Raw genomic sequence first — 25,699 nt, 5'->3', positions numbered from 1 at the left:
GATTTCTCGTGCTACTAATGTCTGCGCCTCTTCGAATAACCCAACTCAACGATAAGAATTATGCTACCTGCCACAGGCGATTTTTAGAAATTCTGTACAGCTTAATTTTGAACACACGGTAGGTTAAGCTCCGAGAAACGTCTGCAAGGTGTACCGCTAAGTTGTAAAAAAAAAAAAAAAAAAAGAAGAAAAGAAGGCAACTTTTTAGACTAACGGCTGTGGCTTGGCTACCTTCGTCTCGCCATCGGCTTATCGAAGCCGGAAGCAAATCCTCGCGAACCGGAAGTTTACACCACCATTTTGGGAAGTCAGCGGGCCGGCCGACTCCCGTCACTATTTTTTTTTTACTTTTCATCGATGGCGAACGGGAGAACCGCCCGATATCGCTTTTAAATCAAGCCGTTTTATGCTCGGCACTGATTCTGAATCGTTGAACGAGTACCTCTGCCTAATGGAACCGACGTCGACGTACGCAGACTTGGGGAGGAACGCCGCGCCCGTCAAGTTTGATCCTCCGCGGCTGAGCCGGAAACGTCGCGACGTCGTTGACGGCCACTCGCAGCAGGTGTGTTTGTGTGTGTGTATCTGTGCCGTGTGTCGTAGCAGTGGAAGCCCTGTCACAATCGCTCGCGCAGCGGTTTCGCATCGATGCCTTGCATCGCCCCATTGTTTCACGATAAAGGCCAACTGGTATCGCCACGATCGAGTTTGTTCCGCCCGGCTTCGTCGTCCTCTTTCTCCGTCGGTCGCACCGTCGACTCATCGCTCGTTCGTGATTGCGGATCGGAGGGGACATGATGGAGGCTGTCGACGAGGATCGTTTAATCGAGGTGAAAAAATTTGTCGCCCGCGACGCGAAACGTACCGGCTACGTGCGGAGGTTACAGCGCGATCACGTTAGCGTATTATCGGAACTCCTTCGTGTTTTGTTTTCTGCGTCGAACGGCGTTGGCTTGTAGGAGATCAGCGTTCGAAATCGGGCACCCTGTGTAAACACTGCGGTGAGGTGGTGTTTTTCCTCGCGTTGTCGTCGAAATCGCGAGTGCCGTTAACGCTGAGTCGTTGCAATTTGGGTGCTGCTTGGCAAAGTGGCGTTTATTATAGCTTTCGTTTCCGCTGAACCCTGGATTGGGCATTCGTACGTAGTGTACGGAGCTCGGCAGTGACGTTCGTCATCGTCTGGCGGGCTCTTCGAAAGATTCCGTTTGGATGTCGCAAATTTCCAAGAGCTGCGAAATGTTTCTACCTTGCTTAAACAGTATTGTGCCCTGTATCAACGACGCACAGGGTAGCGCTAACGGTGCTCTCGCGCAGAGCGAATCTGTCGCATGTTTCTGGCGCGGTATGGTTTAGGTGGTGCAGCCGCGCAAACTTTGCGCAAAGATCGCTCTAGCACTGAAATGCTGTATCAGTGGGGTAGGTAAGCACTGACGTAACCGTGCAGTGCTAGAATTTGTTTTTAACGAAAGGGGACGTGCAACTGCATTACACCCACCTCGGAAAAAAAAAAAAAAAAAAAATATGGCACTGAACATCAGCCTTGAGTGTGGTTAGATATTTGAACTTACTTGGCGATGAAATTTATGTTTCATAGTCTTGTGCTTGTTGGGTACTCTTACTGCAGCCCCGCACACTGCTTGTGCACATTAAACCCAAATTATGCTGCATAATAGCATTGCAACGCATGAGTAAATAGTTCTGTGCAACTCCGTGTGGGTACTTAAGAAATGGGTAACTACCAGCTCACTCACTGTGTGCGAATTGAATGGATGTGGTTGTAGTAGGGGTGTGCGAATATTCAAAACTTTCGAATAATAAATCGAATAGTCACTATTCGTAAATGCGATTATTTTTCGAATACTTCTTGAATATTTCATAACGTCAACTGCGCCCAATTAAACATTAAATTGGAGCAAAAGTAAGGTAAAGTTCACCCCTGCGGGCATAGTATAGACATAAAACACGAGAGCTTGTGCAGTGGAGCAGGCTGTGTCGCTTAGGTAGCCATACAGCGATCATTCATGCTCTCTGGAGAGTCCTGTGCATGCGAAGAAACTACTTGTTTCTGATGCTCCATTTATGCTTTTATTAAACAATGCTTGATAACTGTACTATGTAATGACAGAAACTTGCTAAGCTTAAGAATACTAGGGTGTGAACATAGTTTTATATTAATTGCAATAATGGCTATTCATTATTCGAAAGCTATTCGATTTGCTTCTGGCCCTGTTCGATTCAAAATCGATTCAGCCTCAAAAATCACTGTTCGCACACCCCTAGCTTGTAGTGGTGTCTCTGGTAGCGCAGTAGTGCCACTATAACTGGCAATAATAACCTACTTCCCAGAGGGGGTCTCAGGTTTCTGCACTTGTGCCTTGACCATTTCTATCGCAGCTTTGTGGATGTCACCTTGACCTGTCCGGGATTTTTGTGGGCACTTGCTTGGGGGGGGGGGGGGGTAAGCACTAGGGATGGAGCAGCATGCAGCGGTCCAAAAAGCATGCATTCATTTACCCAGTTGTGTCGCATCCGGAGTCCCCCATTACGACATATCTCATGATGAGGTCATGGTTTATTATTATTATTATTATTATTATTATTATTATTATTATTATTATTATATTTTTTTAAGATATTGAGTTTTTGTGCAAGCAATGCAGAACACTGCAAACTGGGCAACAGATATGGAAACATACTATCTTTTTCTTTTTGACAGGGATGATGGAGGATGTTGGCAACAATGCCGGCAGAGAGTTAACCTTGAACGTCCTGGCATTGGAGTGAAGTCCTTCAAAATTTCGTGGTAACATGGCCACAACTCACTTGTAACGAGGATCCACAAGCTCGGGATCCCAGTTTCGGGATCCTGGATCCAGCTGGAATGTTGAGCGTAAAAGATAGTCCCATAACCATCAGGCTAACAGCAGAGAAACCGAACTCCTGCATCACACTCCTACCACCTGAGTACCCCACCCTGACACCCCTCTTCACATTCCTTTTTGTCAAAGGACAAATAGTCCAGAGTGAAAATACAATTTTAAGAAATTATAATGAAAACTCCACCTATGGCCATTCGTCTATTGTGCATCCTCAATTCAAGTTATTACGAACCTACCCATTTTTCAGTTCTTTTATAATAAAGACATTTATAAATAACCAAAGGAAAAGCAGTTGGGGACGCTAGTAGGCTGTTCACTGTTGATGTGCAGGTGTCGAGCCCAGTGAGTCACGTGTCACCTCCTGTTGGCTTATAAAGGCAGCTTCAGATTTCGTCTCAGTGTGCATTGTAGTCACTATAGTAACTGTACAGGGCTCCAAGATGCTAAAAATAAAAAAACACTGGAACATAACATGGCCAAACAATACCCGCAGATCTGCCTCAATATAGTTATCAGCGAGGCTGCGTGCAGCATTGCTGCGAGCCGCAGCCGTGGACTGACAGTGGGCACTTCTACTTTCTTGCAGACAAGCTGTATGACTGTCTTTGATTCCATCAGAAAAACAGCTGACATGGTGCTTGGGAAAAAAGAAAGGTTATCGATAATCAGAGCATGCCATTATGCCCTCAACATTTACCAACCAGCAAAAATGCGGCCTCCTCCAAGTTCTCTGTGGCTAAGGACTGCAGTGTGCCCGCATGCAAACTCACTGGCAATGCAAGTAGTTATCATGGAGAAGGCTGCACTATCATGATGAAGTGCTAAATGTTGCACAGAACTTGCTGAAAGTGTTCGTGGTCTCTTACTGCGAAGCGCCTCTCTCGCTCTTTCCCATTCTGTGCAGCCGGCGGGTGATGAGGAAGTGGAAGTGGCCTTCTCCGGTGGACCAGTTGGCCGCGAGGGCCGAGATGCGGGTGGCACTGCAATGGCGACTGGCCGTGGCCGAGCTCCGTCGTGGGGTGGCGAGGGTGGGGACGAGGAAGAGGAGGAGGAGCTCAAGTACGGTGCCAAGCACGTCATCAAGCTGTTCGTGCCGGTGTCGCTCTGCATGCTTGTCGTGGTGGCCACCATCAGCTCCATCAACTTCTACCGGCACACCAACACCTACCTGTGAGTGCCCCGCTCTAAACAACATTTTTATGTGGGCTAAGTTGGTCTGTCGTCAATCTTTATATTTGAAACAGCGCAAAATGTTAGTGGGAACAAGGAGTAGTGGACAGACAGAGCACTGCCGTCAATCCAGCTCGCCTTTTGACTAAGGTTTTTGATAACATTGATAGCCACACTTGTCACGCCGAGCCCAGAGTCTCGAGAAGGTTTATTGTTTGTAATGGCAGCGGGCTCTCACTTTGATTGAACTGTATACTCTGTTTCTTGCCAAACAAGCAATGCCTCGCACGCCAGATCGACCTTTCACGCTGTCTGTATCATGACTGAAAAAATGGCACATCGTAGACGGTCGACTTTCGTTAATTCGACTCTGACGGAACCGAAGAAAATTGATCCAATTATTCATCATTGAATTAAGATGCAAGAAAAGCACCGAACCACACTGCTCTGATTCATTTGGCAGTATTTGCCCGATTCTAACACGCCCCCGAATCAAATGTGCACCCACTCTCTCTGTGTCTGAAGTGGAAGACTAACTTAGAAATGACATAGAAGCTCGTAAACAAAGTAGAAATCTAATTTGCACCTAATTCTTTAGCAAGAAAGATGGGCAAGGGTCTAATTTGTGTTGTAAATGGCCCACATCTCCGTGTCTGAGCGCACATGTTTGGTTGTCTGGAGGAATACAGCTCCTTTTATTATCTGATGCGTATACGTATTATACCAGCCTTCACACAGTCACTTATGGGGGGGTAGAGTGATTCACACGACAAAGTATTGGCTTGCGTTCTCTGGCCATAGCCATCATAACTGCGTCCACCAGCCAACATGGCCTCTTGCACAGTGTTTACGCAGAGAAGGCAAGCTTAACGGAATGTGAAGACATAGCGAGTGAGTGTCCCCAGCAGTTATCACACTCGGATTGCCCATGAGTGTACTCTTTTGTTCTGTTAGTGTGTTAAAAACCTAGTTTGTATTTCGGTCTCATTGACGACTGATGCGCTTGTGTCGTGCTGTACATGTGCACGGCCGTCCTTTCAGGGTGTACACGCCATTCACCGACCAGACGGTGGACACGGGCACCAAGGTGTGGCAGTCCTTTGCCAATGCATTCATCCTGATGGGAGTCATTGTGGTCATGACCATCCTGCTCATTGTCCTGTACAAGTTCCGCTGCTACAAGGTGGGTGTCTCCCCTACAACTGCAGAGCTTTAGTGGTGGGCATGACAGTGCTCAGACGGGAGTGCTTTTGTACTGATGAGACAAAAGACATGCAGAAAGTCAACGTTAACTTGGCATGTGTGCTGAGGCTGTTGTAGCATGTCCATTTTTTTGTTGTCTTTTTTCCGTTTCTATATATACTGGGTGTTTTTTTTTTTAGCTGCACCAAATTTTTGAAATTAGAAAAATATATATCTCGGTCACGTTATCTTTAGCATTCGAGTGTATGGATTGGCGGCCTCTAGATACAGAGCAATTTCTGCACTTATCTGCGTAATTAGGGAAGTTACAGTAATTAACTTTCTAATTATCAACAATAGGTGGCTACAGCAAATGAGTATTTTGGGGCCCGTCCTCGACACTACCTATCTCAACGGGCAAATTTTGAATAGCGGAGTTCATCTGGGAGCTATGCAAACAATTAGTTCCCCTTGGCAGGCTTCTTGGAACCAAAACTGGCCGCAAAAAGATCGTCTGTGTCGTTGATGACGCCGCCCCTCCCCCCGCCCGCCTTTCGTCATGTCTCCGAGGTCACCGCCGGTCCGGCCTTGCGAGCAGCTTGCGTTATCTCCTTGCTGTCTGCGGCGTTCACAGTCGATGCTACAGTCTGATATGACGCTGTGCCTGCAGTATCTAAAAGCCCAAGGAGCGGGGTTGGCGCTACAGCACAACGTGGTGCCCAATGGAATGACGAAGTAAATTTGGCGGCCCCGGCGTTGAAGCGCTAGGCCAACGCCGCAGACAGCAAGGAGATAACGCAAGCTGCTCGCGCGGCCGCACCAGCGATGACCTCAGAGACGTGACGAAAGGCGGGGGGGCGGCGGCATCGACGACACAGACGCTTTTTTTGCGGCCAGTTTCGGTTTCAAGGAGCCTGCCAAGGGGAACTAATTGTTCGCGTAGCTCCCACGTACTCCGCTATTCAAAATTTGATCGTTGGGATAGGTAGTGTCGAGGACGGGCCCCAAAGTACTCATTTGCTGTAGCCACCTATTGTTAATGAGAAAGTTAATTACCGTAACTTTGCTAATTACACACGCAAGTACGGAAATTGTTCTGTATCTAGAGGCCGCCAATCCGTACACTCGATTGGTAAACATAACGTCACCATGATTTATATTTTTCTCATTTTAAAAATTTGGTGCAGCTAAAATAAACACCCTGTGTGTGTGTATATATATATATATATATATATATATATATATATATATATATAAATAAATGAAAAGCACAATTTCGCGGTTATCTTAAGTTTATTTACCCAACAGTTTTGGACATATATATAGGTTTTTTTTTTTTTCATTGCCACACTGAAGTATATTACAGTCTGTGTTTCCCGCTGCTGTATTACCTCACTTCATTACCTCAGCTTTGCATAACCAAACGAAATAATGCTCATAGCATTAGATCATCAGTTGAATTCAGTCTCAACGCTTAGTTGCGTGCCATTTATTATCGCATAGTCGTTATTTTGCAACGTGTGGGTGCATTCGTGAGCTATAGGCACTGCACATGCATCATGTGTCTGATTTGTGAGTTAGAAAAGTGATGTTTACTCATGCTGGGCGCCACCTGCCTGCAGTCCACTTTGTGAATTGAATGACTCTGCGGATAGCCTTTCAACATACTAGTGGTCTTTTCTTTGCTTCATATTTTGTGCGATCCTTGAAGTCTTTACATGTGCAACGCAACACTTGTTCTGTGCAGGTCATTCACGGCTGGCTCATCCTTTCCTCGCTGCTGTTGGTCTTCCTCTTTGCTTACATCTTTCTGGGGTAAGTTGGCAGGAGATGAAACTTGACGCAATTTTCAAGTGATGTTTAGGCTGTTCTAGCTTTTACTCATTGTTCATCATTTTCATTGTTGCCCTCTGGCAACCTTAATGCGGCCTGTGTATCAGATCGCTTGCTTGTGAACCATTAGACAGGGGGTGTATGCAAACTTGCATGTATATCAAGTTGCCAGTGCACGTTAAAGAATTCATGACAGGAAGCGGGCGCATGTTCATGGTGGAAAGCTGCTGTGTGCTTAAGAACCCCAGCTATTAAAAGTTAATCCGGAATTTTCTATTGCAGTATGACTCATATTCCTGTGTGGCTCAGTGACTTAAAGAGGCACTTAAGGGAAGTATTTAAGTGGAGCTAAATTGAAAGGTTAAGCTTCTCTAATACAGAAGTTGCCGTTCATAGCAAGAACAAAGTTTTTGTAAGCTCGAAAAATGATAATGGGAAAATCGGAGTGGCGCCACCTATTTTCGACTAGGGCACCTCTCACGTGACATCAGCACTGGCTGATTTACAAAAGAGCGGCAGGAAGAAAGGTCATGTGGCGATTATGTCAACTCATCTGTTGTGGCCTGGGTAAATGAACTCGAGGAGCAGCATTGGGTTCTTTGGTGGCAATTTTCTATGCAAGAAGGTCATGTATTGGCCCACAGAAAACAGTGATAGCCTTCTAGATGAATAATCTATTCCTCTAGCTTAATTCAACCCTTTAAGGGCTGGAAAAACATCCAAAAATGCAGAAAATGACATTCTTCTTGCACATCTGGATAGCGAATTTTTTGCAAGTTTGAAATATATATATGACATGGGGGTAGTAAATTCACAACTTTTGTCTGAAAGTACACAAATTTAAAGCTAGGTGCCGGCAGAAGGTTTCATCCATCTAACTTCGTTCACTGCAGTGCTATATTATAACTATGGTGGCTAGATGAGTAGATGTGCCGACCGTCGTAGTTCACTGCTTCTCCACGTCGTGACAGCAGTGTTGACGTTGTGCAGCGGTCAGAGGCCTGTTGGGAAGTGCGCGTCATTTGCTACTGAGTCTGTTTTTTATTGCGCGCCTGCTATATTTAAAATAATTAGTTTTCACAGTAAAACCTGAAAGGAAGTGGTTTAATTATGTTGAAAGAGTGCGGAAAGGTGTGATGCTTCTTCCGTCACGGAGTGATGTTCAAAAGCGGTCACTTATATTGCCTGTTAATACGCTTACGGCACGGTGTGCTGTGCTCGCAGTCACGATAGTTCTCAGAGTTCCTGTAATTTACTTAGAAGATATAGGAGCGAAGTGAGCTATGTGGGTGATGTCCGTGAATACGAAGCTTTTTAGGCTTTGAGACAGAGTGAAAGTGTTCCTGCGCAGAAGAAAACTAGCCAGAGGGTCACGACTTGCTTTCCGTTGAATCGTAAGTTCGGCTACAAACATGCAAGCCACAGGCTAAAATCTCGCGGATTTTGACGCCACGAGACGCATAACTTTCCGAGAAACGTAAGCCTGTGCATCGCCTTGCTGAGAAAATGTTTGAATCGCATTGGTTGTGTGCAAGCACCACTTCGAGGAGCATTTCATCGAGTGTGTTGTGCAGATTTTGAAGGTGCCATGTGGCTAGTGAGTGACACTGTTCCTTCGATGCTACCTGACGCTGCAGCTGAAGAAAACTCCCCGCAAAATAAGCAAGCAAGACTTCGACGAGATGCCGGTCGCTAAAATAATCCTGAAGAGACAGTGAGCCATACTTGCACAGGTGCTTCAAGCAAATAGGATGTGAATGAAAACGACACGTGTTAAACAAGTGAATAATCCAAGGACACCTAAGCACTGCTTATGAGTTGTGAATGCAAGAGCATTCATTTCGATTGAGCGCCACTGAGCGGTCCCTCGAGTTTTGCGCCGCCGGTATAGACCATAGCCGAACGTGCTGTCCGAACCAGCAAGCAGCAGCAGCCTGCAGTGCGAATGCCGCATGCCACCGACGTCCTGCGCGACGAGAGACCAAGGAAGCAGCATCGGCCACTAAGGCCAGCAGGCACATGCAGCAGCTAAGCCCAGAGGGGGTGAGAGAGATAGATACAACGCACTGGTGACGTGGCATCACACCGGTGCCCTCTCCCAACACGATAGACTAGGCGCGCTACCACAGCAGCAGGTGTACCCTTTCACCCGCTCTGCTCCATCGAGGCACGCTCGTGATGTGGCATCACAGCCAATGGGAAATTACCTGCCATTTCGTTTTTACAGACGACAGACGCGGGCGCTTTCGCTCAATGGGCCATTTGACGCTTTCACAGTTAGTATTTGCACACAAGTGAAGAAGTGAACCTGTTGAAAGACGGTCGTCAAAATGATTCTGTGTGAGAAGCTTGAAGACGTTTTGGCAAGTACGACACAAATGACCATACATCACATTTATAATAGCACCCATACAGGCAAAAAAATAAAGCCAGGGAGTTTAGCTGTGCGAATATCATTTATTCGATTGTATTGTACATTCCTTCAGACCAAGTCATTTTCATTACACATTTCGCTGTATAAGAATACTGCCTGCGCGAATTACATTCGCATGCATCACCTACATACTGATTTGTAAAACAAATATAAACTCAAGCTCTCCCTTTAGAAGAACTGATGAAGGGCTATTTTGTCAGTGCAGAATTTGTGCTCCTCTTCATAGACTCAATTTTAATGTGTTTAACGAACAAAACATCATTCAGAGCTCTATATTTTTGCCTCTCAAACTGGGAAACAAACTGACGGACAAGGCAAGTATGTTAACTTCGCAAGTGACAGAGCTTCGCTGCATTCAGAAATGTGTGACTGTCTATGGTGTCACTGTCAAGACAGTGTCCAGTTTAAATACAATGATAAATGTGCCGCATTTCCACTGTAATACGGCCGCAGCAGCACACGACGCTCACCACTTGTGACAGAACTCTGACTGCAGCATCACATTCATTGTAATGAAGTGGAGAAGCACTGAACTACGCTTCACGCCTGGCAGACGGCACACCTAACCATCTTCCAACCGTATCATAACTGTCGTCGTAGTCTGTGACATGAGCATCACTGGATGTGTCTGCACAGAAAACACTTCCATCACTGTCAATGCTTTCATGTAGAAGCAAATCATATACTGTATTGAGCTTGATGACTCAATCGAATGAAAGCCACACTTTTGCAACGGGTGTGGCTACATATGACTGGCAGCCACCATTTTTAAGATCTCTACCGGACGAACATAGAGGAACATCGCCAGAGCGTCAAAATGGATTGGACCAGCCCGGCTCACTACAGGCTCCTAGAAAGAGCGCCCAAATATGTGGACGAGAGAGACCTTTCATTGGCACTAATTGCAAAAAACATTGTAACCGAGTAAGACTCGTCCATGGCACATTAATATTTTCCTGTGGTGCCTCATTAAAACACTATCAATCATTACCTCTACCCACCACGATGGCTCAGTGGCGATGGTGTTCTACTGCTTCGCATGAGGTTGTAGATTTGTTTCCCGATGGCCACATTCTGATCGGGGCAGGGTGCACTAACACTTGTGTGCTGTGCTTTAGGTGCACATTTTAAAGGAACACAGGTGGTGGCCCCTCTGTTGCATTAGGATGTTAAAACCAATCAATCGGTTAATAAACCCAGCAACCTGAGCTCGCTTTAATGTTTCCTCACCATCACATGGCAGGGAGGTGCTGCGGGCATACAACGTACCCATGGACTACCCGACGGTGGTGTTTGCCATGTGGAACTTTGGCGTGGTCGGCATGATCTCCATCCACTGGAAGGGGCCCCTGCTCCTTCAGCAGGCCTACCTCATCCTCGTGTCGGCGCTCATGGCTCTCGTCTTCATCAAGTACCTTCCCGACTGGACCGCCTGGGTCGTCCTCGGGGTCATCTCCGTCTGGGGTGAGCCACAGGGCCCGTTCGGTCATTACTTGTGCACAGTATTGATGCTCATGGGCTGAAATGCTGGCCCTGCAACCTGTAGTTTTGCCATTTGAATTGCACCCTGTAGGGTAAGGTGTGCTAGGCCTTTTGCACTCTGCATACGGTGTTTGCTGTATACCCCCTGCATACGGTGTTTGCTGTATACCCCCTCAGTCACTGCTGTTCGGGAAAAGCTCGAGGGAGCTAGTAGTACATTTTACCGGTGGCTTAACCGTAAAGATGACAGCATGTACCCTCTGAACGTATTTATTACAAATATAACTAACACATCCAGGACGCCAGCTAGCTAAGCATAACCTCACTGAGGGACTCCTCCAAGTTAACGGGCTGTGCTATGGTGGTTGGACTTGCTTGCTTGGGTATGGGTGGCTGTAGTAGCTGCTGTGGAGAGACGGATATTTAGACCCTTTGGAGGAAAGCGGTAATGAGCAGCAGTGAGGTCTGCAATTTATAGCACGTAGTGCTAGACAAAACATAGATTGAGTGAGGTCAGTGGGTTTCGACGTGACCACGCTACAAGCATTTGCACTCCTCATTCCCTCTATCACCCCAACCCACTGGCATGGATCGCTGTCCCAATTGAGTGGCGGTAAGGTGTTGTGCCGCCGTTTGCGTGCCTTCCTTTTGTGACCAGTGAATCGGCACATAAACTTACTTTCTCCTTTGCAGATTTGATCGCCGTCCTGTGCCCCAAGGGACCACTGCGGATTCTTGTTGAGACGGCGCAGGAGCGTAACGAGCCCATCTTCCCTGCTCTCATCTACTCGTGTGAGTATCCCTGCATTTCCAACTACTGTTCTTCTCTGATTGTGTGACAAGACTTTTTCTTGTACCGTTAGCAAGCTCACAAGAATAATACAGGAGAAGAAGAAGCTCGGGGCTACTGTCCCCCTGTGGCTTATGCAAAAGTCAAGAAAAACAAAATCTTGTTACTTCAGATTTCATTGGACCGGAAAAAAACTGATGAGTTATGGGATGGGGGGGGGGGGACCAAGACAGGAGTGCACCTTTATTTGCTGATGAAGTAGCAACACTCAGTTCTGCTTTGCGCAAAAGTATCATGGATGCTGCAATATATCCACCTTGTGACTAATGGCCGCTCCTAGCGACGATGGCCTTGAATATCTTAGTAATGTGAGACGCACATTATTGTCATAGTAAACGCGTTTTTCACTACTGCATGCACATCCAAATGATCTTTTTGTCAGTGGGCTGGCCGGCGTTCGATCATCGATTGCAATGAAGCCGGTTGGTTTTATGTTTCCACATGGGCTACGAAAGAATAGTTTTTCTTCCTCAATGGCTTCCATGGTGACATTGAATGCTTTGCACACTGAAGCGAGACAAAAGCCGTGCTTGCCGCAGCTGCTGCAAAGAATCCCTGGCCACTTTCGATGCGACCACTTAAAGTGACCGCGCAGTCCTGTGGACACACAGCCAACATTGTGTCTTGCGTGGTGCTAAACACAGTAAAATGGCACAAGGCATTATCATTTCCGTACAGTTCTTGCTGATGACTATAGTAATGTGGACTTAGTTGCTTAATTTCAATTGGATGCTAGTGCCATCCACACCAATTTTGCTTTTTCGCATCGCAGAAATGCACCTGTAGTGTCCATATCATTGCTGTTGCAATTATACAGGAATGGCATCCATACGCTTGCGCATGACCCGCATTCACGGAGTGAAACGTCGCTAATTTTTTAAAATCGCTTGCCAAACGAATAGGTGCATCTTATACAACGGTGCGTGCGACTTATATATGTTTTTCGTTTTTTCTCGGAAAAACTGCTGTTTTGAGGGAGCTGCGACTTATACAAAGGTGCAACTTATAGTCGTAGCTTGTCTTGGTTGCTTAATGAAAAAGTTGCCCACTTGTCACCCCCCCCCCCCTTTTCTGTCCTCTTATGCAACAGCTGCCATGGCGTGGTGTGTGGTTACAATGGCTGACCGGGATCCCTTCTACACTAACCAGAACCAGCCAGGTGCACAGAGCGACGCCTCTTCAGGTAGGCCGCAATCTTTCTGGAATGTTGGTGAACTTTTTAAGTCTGATGAACTTGTGAGGACAGAAAGCTGTGCTACAGTGCTGTCCAACGATACTACGTATAACAATATATCGGTTATAACGACGAGTTGACTTAGGAGTATCAACTTGTGCACTAGGGCTATGAGAAAAAAAAAACACATATATAACGATATGTTATGACCGCATGACGGATACAACAATCAAAATTTTGCCTTCTGGACGGCATTTGCCATGCAGACTGAGCGTGACATTTGCTGAGACGGGGCGAAAAGTTTGGCTACGCGAGTTCAGCAGGAATAAGTTTCTTTCAGTATCGACATCCGTCAGAAAACTGTCAGAAAATTTGCTTGGGAGTGCAGAGGTACACAGGGCAGATTCTGCGCAGTTTTTGTGGGCGGAGCTTGTACCGAATTTCAAACCGTCAACGAGTGTAGCAGAATGCACAGTAACACTTATCCTTTCATTTTGCAGCGTCGACCAACAGCCCTGGCCAGCTAGCAGAGGGCGGGGACGTGGATCCCCCCGTGGAGGTTGAGCAGCCCCGGATGCGTGGAGAGAGGACGCGGCGGCGCTCGCAGCGCGGCAGCACAGTCGTCAACAGCGGCACGCTGGCGGGTGCCACTGAAAGTACTGGCGACCTCCCCCACCAGGAAGAAGAAGAGAGTGAGTTGGGAGGGAGGGGGGAGGAGGGTCTGGTGCTGGCATTGTGTTGTGAAACGTGGTGCCTTCATCCTTGTCTTCACCATGCTGCTAGTGTTGTCACGATCAGCACTTGTGTTACCTGCTGCAGTGGCTACGGTGTTCTGGTGCTGAGGGTGAGGTTACGGGTTCGATTCCCACATTCCGCATTCCCATGGGGACGGAATGCAAAAATGCTTGCGTACCGTTTCCTGGATGTACATTAAAAAACCGCAGGTGGTCAAAACTCACTATGGGGGCCACTGTGCAGCCTTCAGATGTTAAACCCCGCAATGTAACTTTAATGTTTTGGGTTTTGGTGCTTATGTTGTTTTGCTCACCTTTGTCCTTGACTTCACCAGGCTGTTAGCGTTACCATGAATTCGTACCAACTTGGCCAGTTTTCTCACCTCTTTAGTGAAGGGCATTTCCAGTCGGGCTTGTTAGTTGGAGAGTCTGATGAAGATGGAGAAGCACACAAAAGATGTACAGAGCGCTATACTTTCAACGAAAAAAAAAATGTTTATTTTGACAGTAGATAGCTTTTTAATTCTGATCACTGCAACAAAACAAGAAAACCGTGCATAGGAGATACTTCTTCTCATCTCACTATTGTGCATTGGCAGTGTTTAAAAAAAAAAGTTAGTTCTTTTTGACGCAAAGATTATAAGTAAGTAAGTAACGGACGGATTACACAGTTGTCAAAGACGATGGTCTTTCTTGGGCTACCTAAACGCGAAGAACTTTGTCTGTCTGTCTGTCACTCGATTCAACCGCCCGGCCAAAACCAACCAAGCGAGCTACTAGCACTGGTGGCACGGGGTCATACACGTCAACATTATACAACGCAAAGGAAACCTCAGGCCTGTTTGAGGCAAAATATATGTACATAACCATGATCTGCAGCGTTCATTTAATTAAGAATACACATTGGACTGTTTTCTACATTAGTAAATGAAAATCAACGCGTTAGAAATGGTGTCGAAAGAGATGCCATGCATTAAAAACAAGCCGACTGAAGCCGCGGCTCTGTAGCCGGCTTTAAGCTAACAGTAATAAAAGGTCCCAACAGATGGCACGAGAGCAGGGCGATCGCGGGAAATTTGAATTGAATTCAGTAAAACCTCCATTGCATCCATCACGGGAGGAGTGAGAGGGGAGGGGAAGGGCATGAGGGGTGGGAGGGGGGAGAAGAGAGGGTGTTGCGTATCAGGGGCGTCAGAAGACTATCATCTTTCGACGTCATTTGCAGCGAAGCAAGCAGATAGTATGTGGCTAGTTTTTACCCACATGTGCTACTTTAGTAGCCTCAATAATTTTCCTGCTAGAAACCTTGAGAAATGCATGCGATATCAGATGTTTACATTTTCCCGGATCATACATTTTGTTTCCTGGGGTCCCCTAAAAAACAATTGTCATTTCAATTGTCAAAACTGCATTGTCATTTTACTAATTTTGTACTGTTTTCTTTCAAGTTGTCTACCCAACTAAGCCTACTTAACACTATAATTTGTTGCATGCTTCACAAAGCAATAACTTTCCAGAAATTTTTTTTTTCGTATCAACTCGACATTTTTGCTCCACCCTGCTCTCTTCCTTCAACAGGGGGAGTCAAGCTAGGTCTGGGCGACTTCATCTTTTACAGCGTCTTGGTGGGGAAGGCGTCGTCTTATGGCGACTGGAACACGACCGTCGCCTGCTTTGTGGCCATCCTCATTGTAAGTGGGGCGTGCGATGTGCCCATGTTGCACTGCTGTAATGTGACGTGCTGTTGCACCATCAGCTGTGCCTTGTATATTGTCCATCGATGCTATGCGGTGTCTTATGCGACTCACTTTGATTACACATAGTTCATGTCACTAAGGCCGTCAAGCTTTTATTAGTTACTAGAAGCGATTAAATAAAGCCACGAATGAATTAAAATAAACAAACTGCCTTGCTTCTTTTTACAATGTGAACGCATAACAGAATGCACCAAGCTTGAGCGCAAGAATTTTGACACCCAAGTCCATTCTGCAGCTTGTCTGTTACGTTGCATAAGGGTAATGAAATGGGCCAGTTCCTCGTGGTTTATCCCGACGAACTGGGTACGATGAGGCATGACGAATTGGCAAATGGCACTAAATACAGTAAACCCTCGTTAAGACGAGCTCTGATATCTCGAAATATTACTTAAATTTTTTTCCAGTCGAGGTGTCAACCCATGTCAACCCATGCTTCACCCCTTATGTTAAGCTTTTTGCGCCGAATTTTGCATGTCTCGAAATGTCGACTTCTAAACTACCAGGGAAAAGGCAACGAGGCAGCACCGGCAGTATCACTTGCACTCGCTTTTCACCTTCTGCCAGGTTGCTAGCTGAGCCAGGCGCCCCGCCGGGCCGTGCTCCCCCACTCATCTTTCCCCCTTTCTCTCTGTCCTTCATTGCTTGGGTGCACTTGCTCGGCTGCTTGCTGCCACTTCCCAGCTCACGCAGCAGCGGTGATCTGGGAGCCGAAGTCTTTTTTTTTCTCTCTCTCATTTATTACATTGTCAGTATGCGTCAATGTGGTCATGGCTTATTAATTGTGACCTTGAGCAAGGTGATCGGCACTTTTGAGCTACAACGATAAGGACGCTCGCTTCATTTTCACGTGACTGGGAGGAGTAAACACCGCATCACTCATGGGTGCCTGCTAAACGCGTGACGATTGCGCTCTTCCACAGTTCAGTTTTCAAGGTGAATTTGTCCGGGATACGTTGAGATGCGGAAAGTAGCAGCGTCAGCTTTTTGGATGTCTGGAAGCGGTTATGCTCAGATGTGTGGCTTCAAATACAGTCGTCAGCTGATAATTCAGACTCGACGGGGACCGCCAAAACATCCAAATATCAGGAGTCTGAAATACTGAATTCGCCCCAGAAATAAGTGACTTTATTCCACAAGTGGGCAAAAAAAGGTGCAATGTATTCTCGGGTCATCACTTTTTGAGATACCTTGTATTATTTTGCGTGACTATAGCGCAAGACGCATCGGCAGGTAGGAATGACAGCATTCTTGGCCTAATGCCAAGCACGCTACCTTATCACTGTGCGGAAATGCTGCCGCCTGTTGACTCGTCCGGTGCTAGTCACGCGAAATATAGTGAAAATAAAAGTATATTTTGAAAGTGATCGTTCATGAATACTGCTTAAGTTTGTCTGAGCGTGTTGCTGCGCGCACATTAGCTTACCATTGGCCTAGACCATGGGTTCTCAAGTGGGTTCTGTGGAACCCAGGGATTCCGCAGACCCCTCCTTGGGGTTTCGTGAGCCACTCATAAATTTTCCTTGGTTCCGCCCTCGCCAAATGGTAAAACGGCGAACATGAGCTGCGCTCGACCTAAAGAACCTCCATTACCCAAGCCCGGGATTCAAAAAGCACATCACAATGCGTAACAGAAACTCGCGAACTGTGCAATAAATCCACCAGCTGCAAACGGGCAGCGCGCCTAAGGTTTTGCACTTGAATCTCGGAGGCCGTAACTTACCACTATGCGCATTTCTCCCGTTTGTAGATCTGTTTGTAGGTAGGTGCCAAAGGTGCCGACAGCATGCACATTGACGTATACGTCGGAGGATTATAAAAATAAATGCGCAGAGCAGCGCAGCCCAGATGGTTCTAAGCTTCTAATATGGTAGCTCGGCGAGCGCAGAGGACCGTAAATGCGCGACACAAAAGAGCAAAAACGGCGCTAGCATCCAACCGAAACAAAGCAGCGAATTTCCGCATCCCCATGGGCATCAGCAGAAATTGTATGTGATACGTGACTGACAGCAACACCACAACGCTTCATGCCTAATTGTGGCTTTAAAGCCTTTATTCTTGCGTTATCGGCCCGCATAACACCGCGATGGCGGCTGGCCGCGTGCCTTCATAAGTGTGTAGTTACCATGCATGATCGCGTCGATAGCCACCATGGTTTCGTCCATAGCGGTTGGGGCAAACAGTAGTTTCGTTTTGACTCTGTGCACGCATCGGCCGCGTGCCTTCAAAACTGCGTAGTGGGGCGTAGTTGCCATCCATGATCCCGTTGATAGTGACCGCTGTTTTATCCGTACATTTTGCAGTAAACTGTAGCTTCATTTTGACTCTGCGCGTGCGTCGGCCACCTGCCTTCAGAACCGCAAGGTCACCGTCCATGATCGCGTCGATAGCAGCCGTGGTTTCGTCTGGAGAGGTTGTGGCAAACAGGAGTTTCGCTTTGACTCAGTGCAAAGCTGTCGAAGATGAAGAGCACCGTCTACATCGTGATGTACGGACGATCTGTTGGCAACCAGCTCACTGGTGAAAAAATAACCGGAATGTGCTCGCGGTAGTGAAAAGCGTGTCTCGGATGAAGACAAGCGCCACGCCCGCGCTGCGAAGGAAGTCGCAAGGTCTTCGCAGCTGCGAGCGCTAATCAGTCACGAGATGACCAGAATTGTAGCTTCCGTACTACTCTCGTGCCAAATAGAAACAGGACTTGCTGATTAATTCAGTAAATAAAGGCTTGTTGACATAGTAAGCATTTGTTTGTTTTCGTGATACCCTCAATAATTCGGACATTATTTTTTTTTTGCGGTTGCGTGAAATTCGAATTAACGAAGTTTTACTTAAAGTAGAGCCGACACTAATTCTAAGACATCTTGTGATAAAATGTTCTCAGTGCAATAAACATTGAAAACTGTCATTCTTTCTCAGCATGTGCCTTGGATGCGATGCTGTCTTGTCTTGGCTCATAATGACTGCACCCAGTTTGGACCATCTGGGTTGCATGTCACCGTCGAAGTAGCCTGCCCAACACTGCTGTTGGCCCCAAACATGTTGCACGCTACGCCTAGCCTCTCTATAAAAAAGGGGGGGTTCCTTGAGAACCCCTGGCCTAGACATTCAGTGGCTGTAATTTTCTAGCAATGCCTCTTATGCTATTGCTTTTTTTTGCGCTTCGTCAGTGGTCAGACCGACGCTCTGCACACGTTATTAACGGGATCAGCCGGTCATGTGCAGTGGATTATAAGAGTGGCATATAATTGAGCATGAGGCATCGCTATAAAATCATGGCCCGTAGATCGACCACTATCATGCTGTCGCTACAGATAGACAGAAGTCTCGTCGGCGACTACTGGATCGATTAGGTTTTGCTAGCTTCGGTTTCGCAGAGTGCCGGCGACATGGCCAATGATCATGCCAGCAACATCTCAAAATTAAATTATCACAATTTTTTCTTGGCTCAGTGGCTACATTAGCACACGGCCGTGCAGTCAGAGTTCGAATTACCACATAACGCACTGTAAGGTGTCTGAAATTTCGGTCGTCCTTATGGGAGTTTATGGGGCTAGTGGTGGGGCCGTGGAGATGTCCAAATAATTAAGCATGTCCTAATTATCGATAGCTGAATAAGCAATCGTTGGCTGTATTGCATTAGGATCAATCGTCTTGACTCTGGTTCAAGCACGCTGTCTTGGTGTAGTTCCAGTAATGCCGTCGCGCATAGACACCAGCGTGTCTGGTGCCGATGCATGCAAAAGTGACCGAGAACACTACTGACGGCATTTTAGAAAGGCTTCATTTGGTCTATGTGTAACCAGCTGACGTCTATTTTCGGGATTTCGCTTATCTTGAAACTTCGCTTATCTCAAAATGTTTCCCATCTTTTAACAGCTTCGAGTCCACAGGGGTTTACCACAGAAGGGACAACCACAGAAGGGGCAATGGAGCAGCATTCTTGAACAAACACTTTTAGGGGCACGTCTACCTTCTTGAGATTTTTGCATGACTTGGCACCAGATGCATCAACATCTACAGGCAACAACATTCCTGGCACAGTGCCAAGGCCAAGAGAATGTGCTCGGAACCGTTTGAGGGCACACTGTTGGCCATAGATGTCGGCAGGTCTGGTGCCAAGTCACACGAAAGAGATTGTATCCCCGAAAGTTTTGTTCAGCAATACTGCCCCTAGGGCATGACACAAGCGACAAACTCTAGCACTCGTACTGTCCAGTCCTCTCTTAGGCACATTACGTTAGTTATCACTTGGCGCAGTCAGCCAATATGAGTGCTTCAGTACATTTCTGACAACCCAATATGAAGTTGTGGTATTCACCCGCACTGCATTGTCTGTCCACCCACTTGTTTGCAGGGTCTGTGCCTAACCTTGCTCCTGCTGGCCATATTCAAGAAGGCACTTCCAGCTCTGCCAATCTCGATCACCTTCGGCCTCATCTTCTACTTTGCAACGTCGTCGCTCGTCCAGCCGTTTGCTGACAGCCTAGCGAGCGAGCAAGTCTTTATATGATGGGTCTCCACCACGAAAGGACGCTACACAAGGGAGTTGCAGCGATAAGTCATCTGGCGCTGCAATCACCAAGCAGTGGCAGTGTGCTTTGCGCACTCCGCATAAAAACGCTAATCAAGTCACGTGCTGTGCAACATCTTGGTTGTCTTCAGTTGTTGAGAACGTGGCACAGTTTGGAACTGTTGAGTCGACAGCATGCTGTGATGCGGTGTGTCATGTGAATGACCGCCATGCTCCAGAAGAATGTACAGAATGGGCCACCAACTACTTCCGTCGTTCCTGGACTTCCAAAGTGTGTTTGTTTTTTTCCCCTTTGTGTTTTTCTCTCCCTGGGTGCTGCTTTTAATGAAGTGACGCTTATTTATATGATTCTTCGCATGCTTCTGTGTGACGCCCCACAGTTCACTTTGTTGGCAGTATTGCCGGCTCAGTTTAGTGGGTATAGTCGACTTCCGTTAATTTGACTTTGACAGGACCGACGAAATTTATTTAATTAACCGACAGGTCGAATTAAACAAGAGACAGAAAAAACATACGACAGTATTTGCCCAATTCTGACACGTCTCCGAATTGAGCGCACATCCACTTTGTATGGCTTGAAAGTAAAAAAACTACCATAAAATTGCATTAGAGCTCTTAAACGAAGCAGGAGCTGAACGTGCACCCGATGTTTAGCAAGAAAACTGCAGCGTGCCTCCGATTCTGGCAAAAATAAAAACACAAAACTAGCGAACTTTACCTTCACTGAATGGAGCTTTATTTGGTTCATCACTCTCAGAAAGTGCTTTATTGCTGTCTATGAAGAAACACAACATGTTGTCCTGTGTGCGTTCCATAGCACGTTTCATACTCAGCATTTGTCAAATGTCAAACAACTTCACACCAACCGCAAACAGAATATTGGCCCACTCCTAGACTAACTGCTTCACTAGTTTGTCCTGTAACGCACACATTTCTCCAGAAAACCAAGCATACGTGACTGGACTTTTCGCTAGCTTAACATGCAAAATAAGTTGTCGTTTGAATATGTTTTTGTTTTCAGACTGAAAGCGGCACGTCTTCATCGTACTAATGCTATTTGCAAACTCATTCTGCTGCTATTTAGTCATCTTGTGATGGCAGTGTCAGTGGCGATTACGCTGGCTAGACTGGCTCTGATGGTAGGCTGTTGCGAATGCGGTTTTGTTTTTGTACGAGTTTGCACCACCCAAGCAATTTTCAGACTAATTGTGTTGGGAAAAAAAAATGCTCGTTGGAATTGAGTAAATACGGTAAAATTCATTGTGAGCTGCTGTTTTGGCTTTAATATTTTTCTGGGGTAAGCGAAAAGTAGCATTTTCTGACGGGAAATAACATTTGTTCAACCCATTCACTGTACTCTAAGCGCCGCTGAATCCTACTCTGTCGCTATTGGAGTCATTACTGGGGTCACCATTGGGGCCAGGCACGTGCATGATGACCAGCCAAATTCGAATTATCTCCCGAAGACTAATTTCAAGGTAAAAGCAACATAAGTTTGGTCCTGTAAAAGTGTATGAGTGCCAGCCGGGACCTTCAGTCAGCATCGAATTGACTGAAAAATCAAACCACAGTTGAATTAATGGAAGTCTACTGTATTGCTAAATATTTCTCGTTCTCGTCATCAAAGATGTCTCAGAATAAATTTTCTATGCCATCTGTCCGTTTCTCTGCGTTCTTATTTATATTTTTCCAGCCTTTGCAGCAGCTGTTGTAAGGCAATAATGATGATCATAAAGCATTTGTTGAAACCAAATAAAGGAAAGAAGAATGGTGGCTCAGACGACCGGAAGCCCCTCCGCGGCCCAGGCCACTGCCGCCATTTGGACGGCAGCGTCAGAGCTTCGTGTCAGTGCCTCCCACTGCTCCACAATTCCAGACTTGCAAGTTCGGCACCGTGCTGCACCGCTTCGCACGCTTAATGCGTGGGGAAGCCTGTTTACGGAATGCAACATCGTGAGGGTTAAGATTGGCTTTCTGGCATAGGTCAGGTGCTTAGTGGTGGAGCGGGACGTAACGAAATGGTCGTTTCGTTTGTGTGGTCTCCAGACAAGGCAAAATGAAATGTCGGAAGCAAAACGGATAATATTACGCAAACGTATGCGCTGGCGCTGTGCAATTGATACTCCATACAGAAAGGTTAACCGTCATCGACTGGAATGGGTCTGGGACGCATTTGGATAGGCGGATCAATTTTGATGACTCGGTGTCCTCTATCATGCACGGGGATCTCGGAGCATCCAATCGTGCGCGTGGATTTATGCTCAGCTGCGAACCACAACTCTGCTTTGTTAGCAATACCTAGGTTACACTTGTGGCGTGGAGGTAAGCGACTCCGATTAAAGATATTGCTGTATAGAAGATAATCTTGAGTTTGTATATCGGGAGTTTCCCGCAAATCAAACTGCGCCTGTTGCCGAAAACAGCGTTCGCGCAGTCGCGCAGGTGTATTTCTCGGTACGCGTTTGTATTATCTTTCTTCAAACACGACAACGCTTTCGACGTATCGTTTTGGCACGTCAGGCCCACGCGGCGTTGTTTACCCGATATAGGGAATTACGGATACACCGAATTAATTTTGCTTATTACGCAGACACTGAATTTTTAGCGGCGCATTTTCTTTGGTGATTACCGCTACGGAGAGCCTTCTTCATCCATCAGTACATTATTAGATGCGCTCAATCAAGGAATGAAAAAATTGAGGAATTGATCGGAGAATTTTCGCTTCGGCGGCAGTGCAACAGATGGCGACAGCTACTTGCGGCCGGCTTCGGTCACGTGACCGCGCTTCTCGGACCCGCGATTGGCCGGCCGCGATCTTGTTTCGGATTTGCACCTTTTTGTTTGTAAACGGCCGCCGCTAGGTCAGCTGCGAGCTCCCTCGCCGCTTTCGCTTCTTGGTGTTTTCTGCCTGCTGCGCGTGCGTCTCCGTGTGCGTGCGTGTGTCGTGCGTGATCGGCACCTCGAAAAATGTGGCGGCGGACAACGCTAACGGCCCGAGAATAGCCGCCGCCGCCGCGTCAGCAGCGTTCACCACTCGGCCGTGTCCGCCCAGCAAGCCTCGGTCGAGCGACGGGCGGCCGCCTGTGGCACAGTGCAGCGCGCGATACGGCGACCGTAGCAATGCCGCCACCTCGGCCTCGCGGGAGCATCGCCGGCGTCGCCCGGCGACGATCGGCGCATCCGCCGAACCTCCCGTGGCTCCTCGCCTGCGTGCGTCGTCGTCTACGATGCGAGCTCAACGGGCAGCAGCAGCAGCAGCGGCGACTCCGTGCGTGAGCGCGATGGGGAGCGAACGTTAGGCCTAAGGGAGTCGCGCGCGCGCTCACTCAACCTCGGCGGGGGCCGGCCCACCGCGAGAAACCAACGAGAACGGCGGCGTCGCCCGACTCCTGCGTGAGTGCGAAGACGGTGTGATAACTGACTAGGCCTAACGCGCGTCGTCGGAAGTCCGCCGGCGCGCTCTCTCCGCGTCCGTACCGGGGAGAGCCCAGCGCAGGTGCGGCCTCGATCGGCTCCTTTCCGGCGATCCCCTCCCCTCCCGTCGTCGGTGTTATATTGTGCATCCGCTCCTGCTGCCGCCGGCGACCGCTCGTAACGAGAACAGCGCGTGCGGGGAGCTTTCGTTGCAAACTTTGACGAGCGGCGCCAGGTTGGGACGACGACCCTGAGTGTGTGTGTGCTGGATCGGCAGCCGCAGGCGTCGCGCTGGTGGCTGGCGCGCGGCCCGCGAGCTTGCTGGTCCCGCTGGAATGGTGGCCGCCTCAGCACGGCACCGAGGCTAGAGCACAGTGGCCGCACCGTGGCACCGCGCGAGCGCCTGGCCATGGCGTACCGTCGCAAGACGGACACTGGAGGAGGCGGCGGCGGCGGCAACAGCCAGGCCAGCGGGTCGGCCTCCTCGGCCGCCGCGACCGGCAACGAGGAGAACCCGAACCAGATCGTCTGCCGTAAGGTGAGCTTCGCCGCCGCGCTCTCCGGCACTGCGTGCGAGCGTGCGTGTATGTAATTCGATCGACGACGGTTCGATGATCGCGCGCCCCCCGATATTGCGACGCGAATCGAACCACCGCCACCGGACGAAGATTGCTAACGCGCACGCTTTGATATCGTGTCGTTTTTGGTGAGCTGTCTAGCTGTTGCCCGCGAGCAACAGACATTCAACTGCAGATCCTTCGCCTTACTCGGCTAATACACCCGTTGCCCCGCGCTTTGAGGTTGTTGTTATCGCGTGGTTTCATTAGAACGACTTTATACCACTAAACCTTTCTGCAGCGAGTTGCTGGATTTATTTTGTCCGCCTTATTATTAATTACTACAATCATTTTTTTTTCTTGCTGCCACTTTTGTGTGCTGTGCGCGCCTCCCGTGTACAAATCTTCCTTTTCTTTTTAAATATAATCTAACACCTGATTGTCCAATGCTTTATCCATTGTATTATCACGGTTCTCTAAACACAAAGGCTCGTTTCCTATAAAAAAAAAAAAAATGGCTCGATTCCCCCTGTGTTTACTTTAGCTCACATTGTTCGAAAAATCTGTCACATGTGTCACATAACCTCTCAAAAGAAGCGAAACAATTGTTTTCACAAGCCACGCGCGTTTCTTGCTGTCCTATCCGTACTTATTTCTAGCACTGATTTCATATTTTATTTATTTATGCCATACCCACAGCGCCAAGGAATTAAAGTGCGCGTGCGCGTGGCTGTCTCTGTGTGTGTGTTTGGAGGGAGGCAGGGTGCAATTTGCAAAACAATCGTAGTAAAAGAACTTCTTCCGAAATACATTTTCACAAAATTCAGCAACATGGATAACGTAACATGGGCTAATAAGCAACGCTGGCCAAAACATGGGCTGCGCGCCACATTAGAGTTGTGGCGTTGCGCAGCTGCAGCTCGAGAGTTCGAACCCTGCCGCGTGTCCATAGATTTAGGTGCACATAACTCCGGGTAGTCTAAATTATTTCCGGAGTTACCCACTATATACGGCGTGCCTCATAACCATGATCGTGGTTTCGGCACGCAAGACCTCTGAATATAATCAGTCGAACCCAGGTATATCGAATCTGAAGGGGATCACACACACACAAAAAAAAGTTCGAAATATAGGTAATTCGATATATAAACTGAAAATTTTATACACAAATTTTCAATGGGATTTTACTGTTGTTCGTTATACAGAATAATTCGTTATATGTAGGTTCGAAAGACCTCTGCATATAATATAAACTTAAAACATTGGTTTCAACGTGTTCCAAATTAAAGCAAGAACGTACACTAGAGCAATGAATAGAGCAATCACGACATCGGAAGGCAATCTATTTCATTCACGATCGAGTAGTTTGAGGGGGAGGAAAACCGATAATTTAATCGAATCTGCGACTCACAGGTAAGTAAGATCATGGGCTTCGAGGGAATGCTCGACGTGCTTACTGGCATGCTTGATAAATATTATTCCTTTTTAACTTGGTGCATAGTGATGTATCTACACCTGCGCTTCATTTTTGCCTCTTTGAAAACGTATCGGATCGGCGTTCCCGGTGCCAGCGGTTAATAGGAACTAATTCTGCGCCGAGAGAGATCGATGTTGCGTGATATATCTCATCGTGACCTCTCGAGCTGCCGCTTCTCTGCAGAGACTCGCAAAAGCAGTCGATGCGGAAACGTTGGTTCATTATGCG

At 47.4% G+C, this 25,699-nt stretch overlaps 2 protein-coding genes across 4 annotated transcripts in view; both read left to right on the top strand.

Moving 5' to 3' along the window:
* Positions 1–295: 295 nt before the first annotated feature.
* LOC119458060 (presenilin-1) lies at positions 296–21,679 on the top strand. 2 transcript variants are annotated; one of them, XM_037719858.2, is made up of 10 exons: positions 296–565; positions 3,784–4,049; positions 5,091–5,232; positions 6,979–7,046; positions 10,742–10,962; positions 11,674–11,772; positions 12,921–13,013; positions 13,505–13,696; positions 15,317–15,429; positions 19,847–21,679. In XM_037719858.2, the coding sequence occupies exons 1-10, from the start codon at positions 407–409 to the stop codon at positions 20,000–20,002; spliced, it is 1,509 nt and encodes a 502-aa protein (XP_037575786.1). In that variant the 5' UTR covers positions 296–406; the 3' UTR covers positions 20,003–21,679. The 2 variants fall into 2 exon arrangements, with proteins under 2 accessions (XP_037575786.1, XP_037575787.1); XM_037719859.2 differs by lacking the exon at positions 296–565 and adding an exon at positions 579–830.
* A 1,189-nt stretch (positions 21,680–22,868) lies between these two features.
* The window catches only part of LOC119458061 (regulator of G-protein signaling 7), an 85,518-nt gene continuing 82,687 nt past the window's right edge, over positions 22,869–25,699 (top strand). For both annotated transcript variants that reach the window (XM_037719861.2, XM_037719860.2), the window contains exon 1: positions 22,869–23,975. In XM_037719861.2, the coding sequence (XP_037575789.1) occupies positions 23,847–23,975 (129 nt within the window). In that variant the 5' untranslated portion in view covers positions 22,869–23,846. The remainder of the gene's footprint in view (positions 23,976–25,699) is intronic.

This window comes from Dermacentor silvarum, chromosome 7 (assembly GCF_013339745.2).
Source record: "Dermacentor silvarum isolate Dsil-2018 chromosome 7, BIME_Dsil_1.4, whole genome shotgun sequence".
Taxonomy (NCBI): domain Eukaryota; kingdom Metazoa; phylum Arthropoda; class Arachnida; order Ixodida; family Ixodidae; genus Dermacentor; species Dermacentor silvarum.
This window is presented reverse-complemented; position numbering and strand designations above follow the sequence as displayed.

Bases quoted from the DNA above. Each gene is read 5' to 3' on its own strand.
- LOC119458060 (XM_037719858.2), top strand. From the start codon at position 407: ATGCTCGGCACTGATTCTGAATCGTTGAACGAGTACCTCTGCCTAATG. The intron at 566-3,783 runs GTGTGTTTGTGT...CATTCTGTGCAG, and splicing joins TTGACGGCCACTCGCAGCAG to CCGGCGGGTGATGAGGAAGT. The intron at 13,697-15,316 runs GTGAGTTGGGAG...TTCCTTCAACAG, and splicing joins CCACCAGGAAGAAGAAGAGA to GGGGAGTCAAGCTAGGTCTG.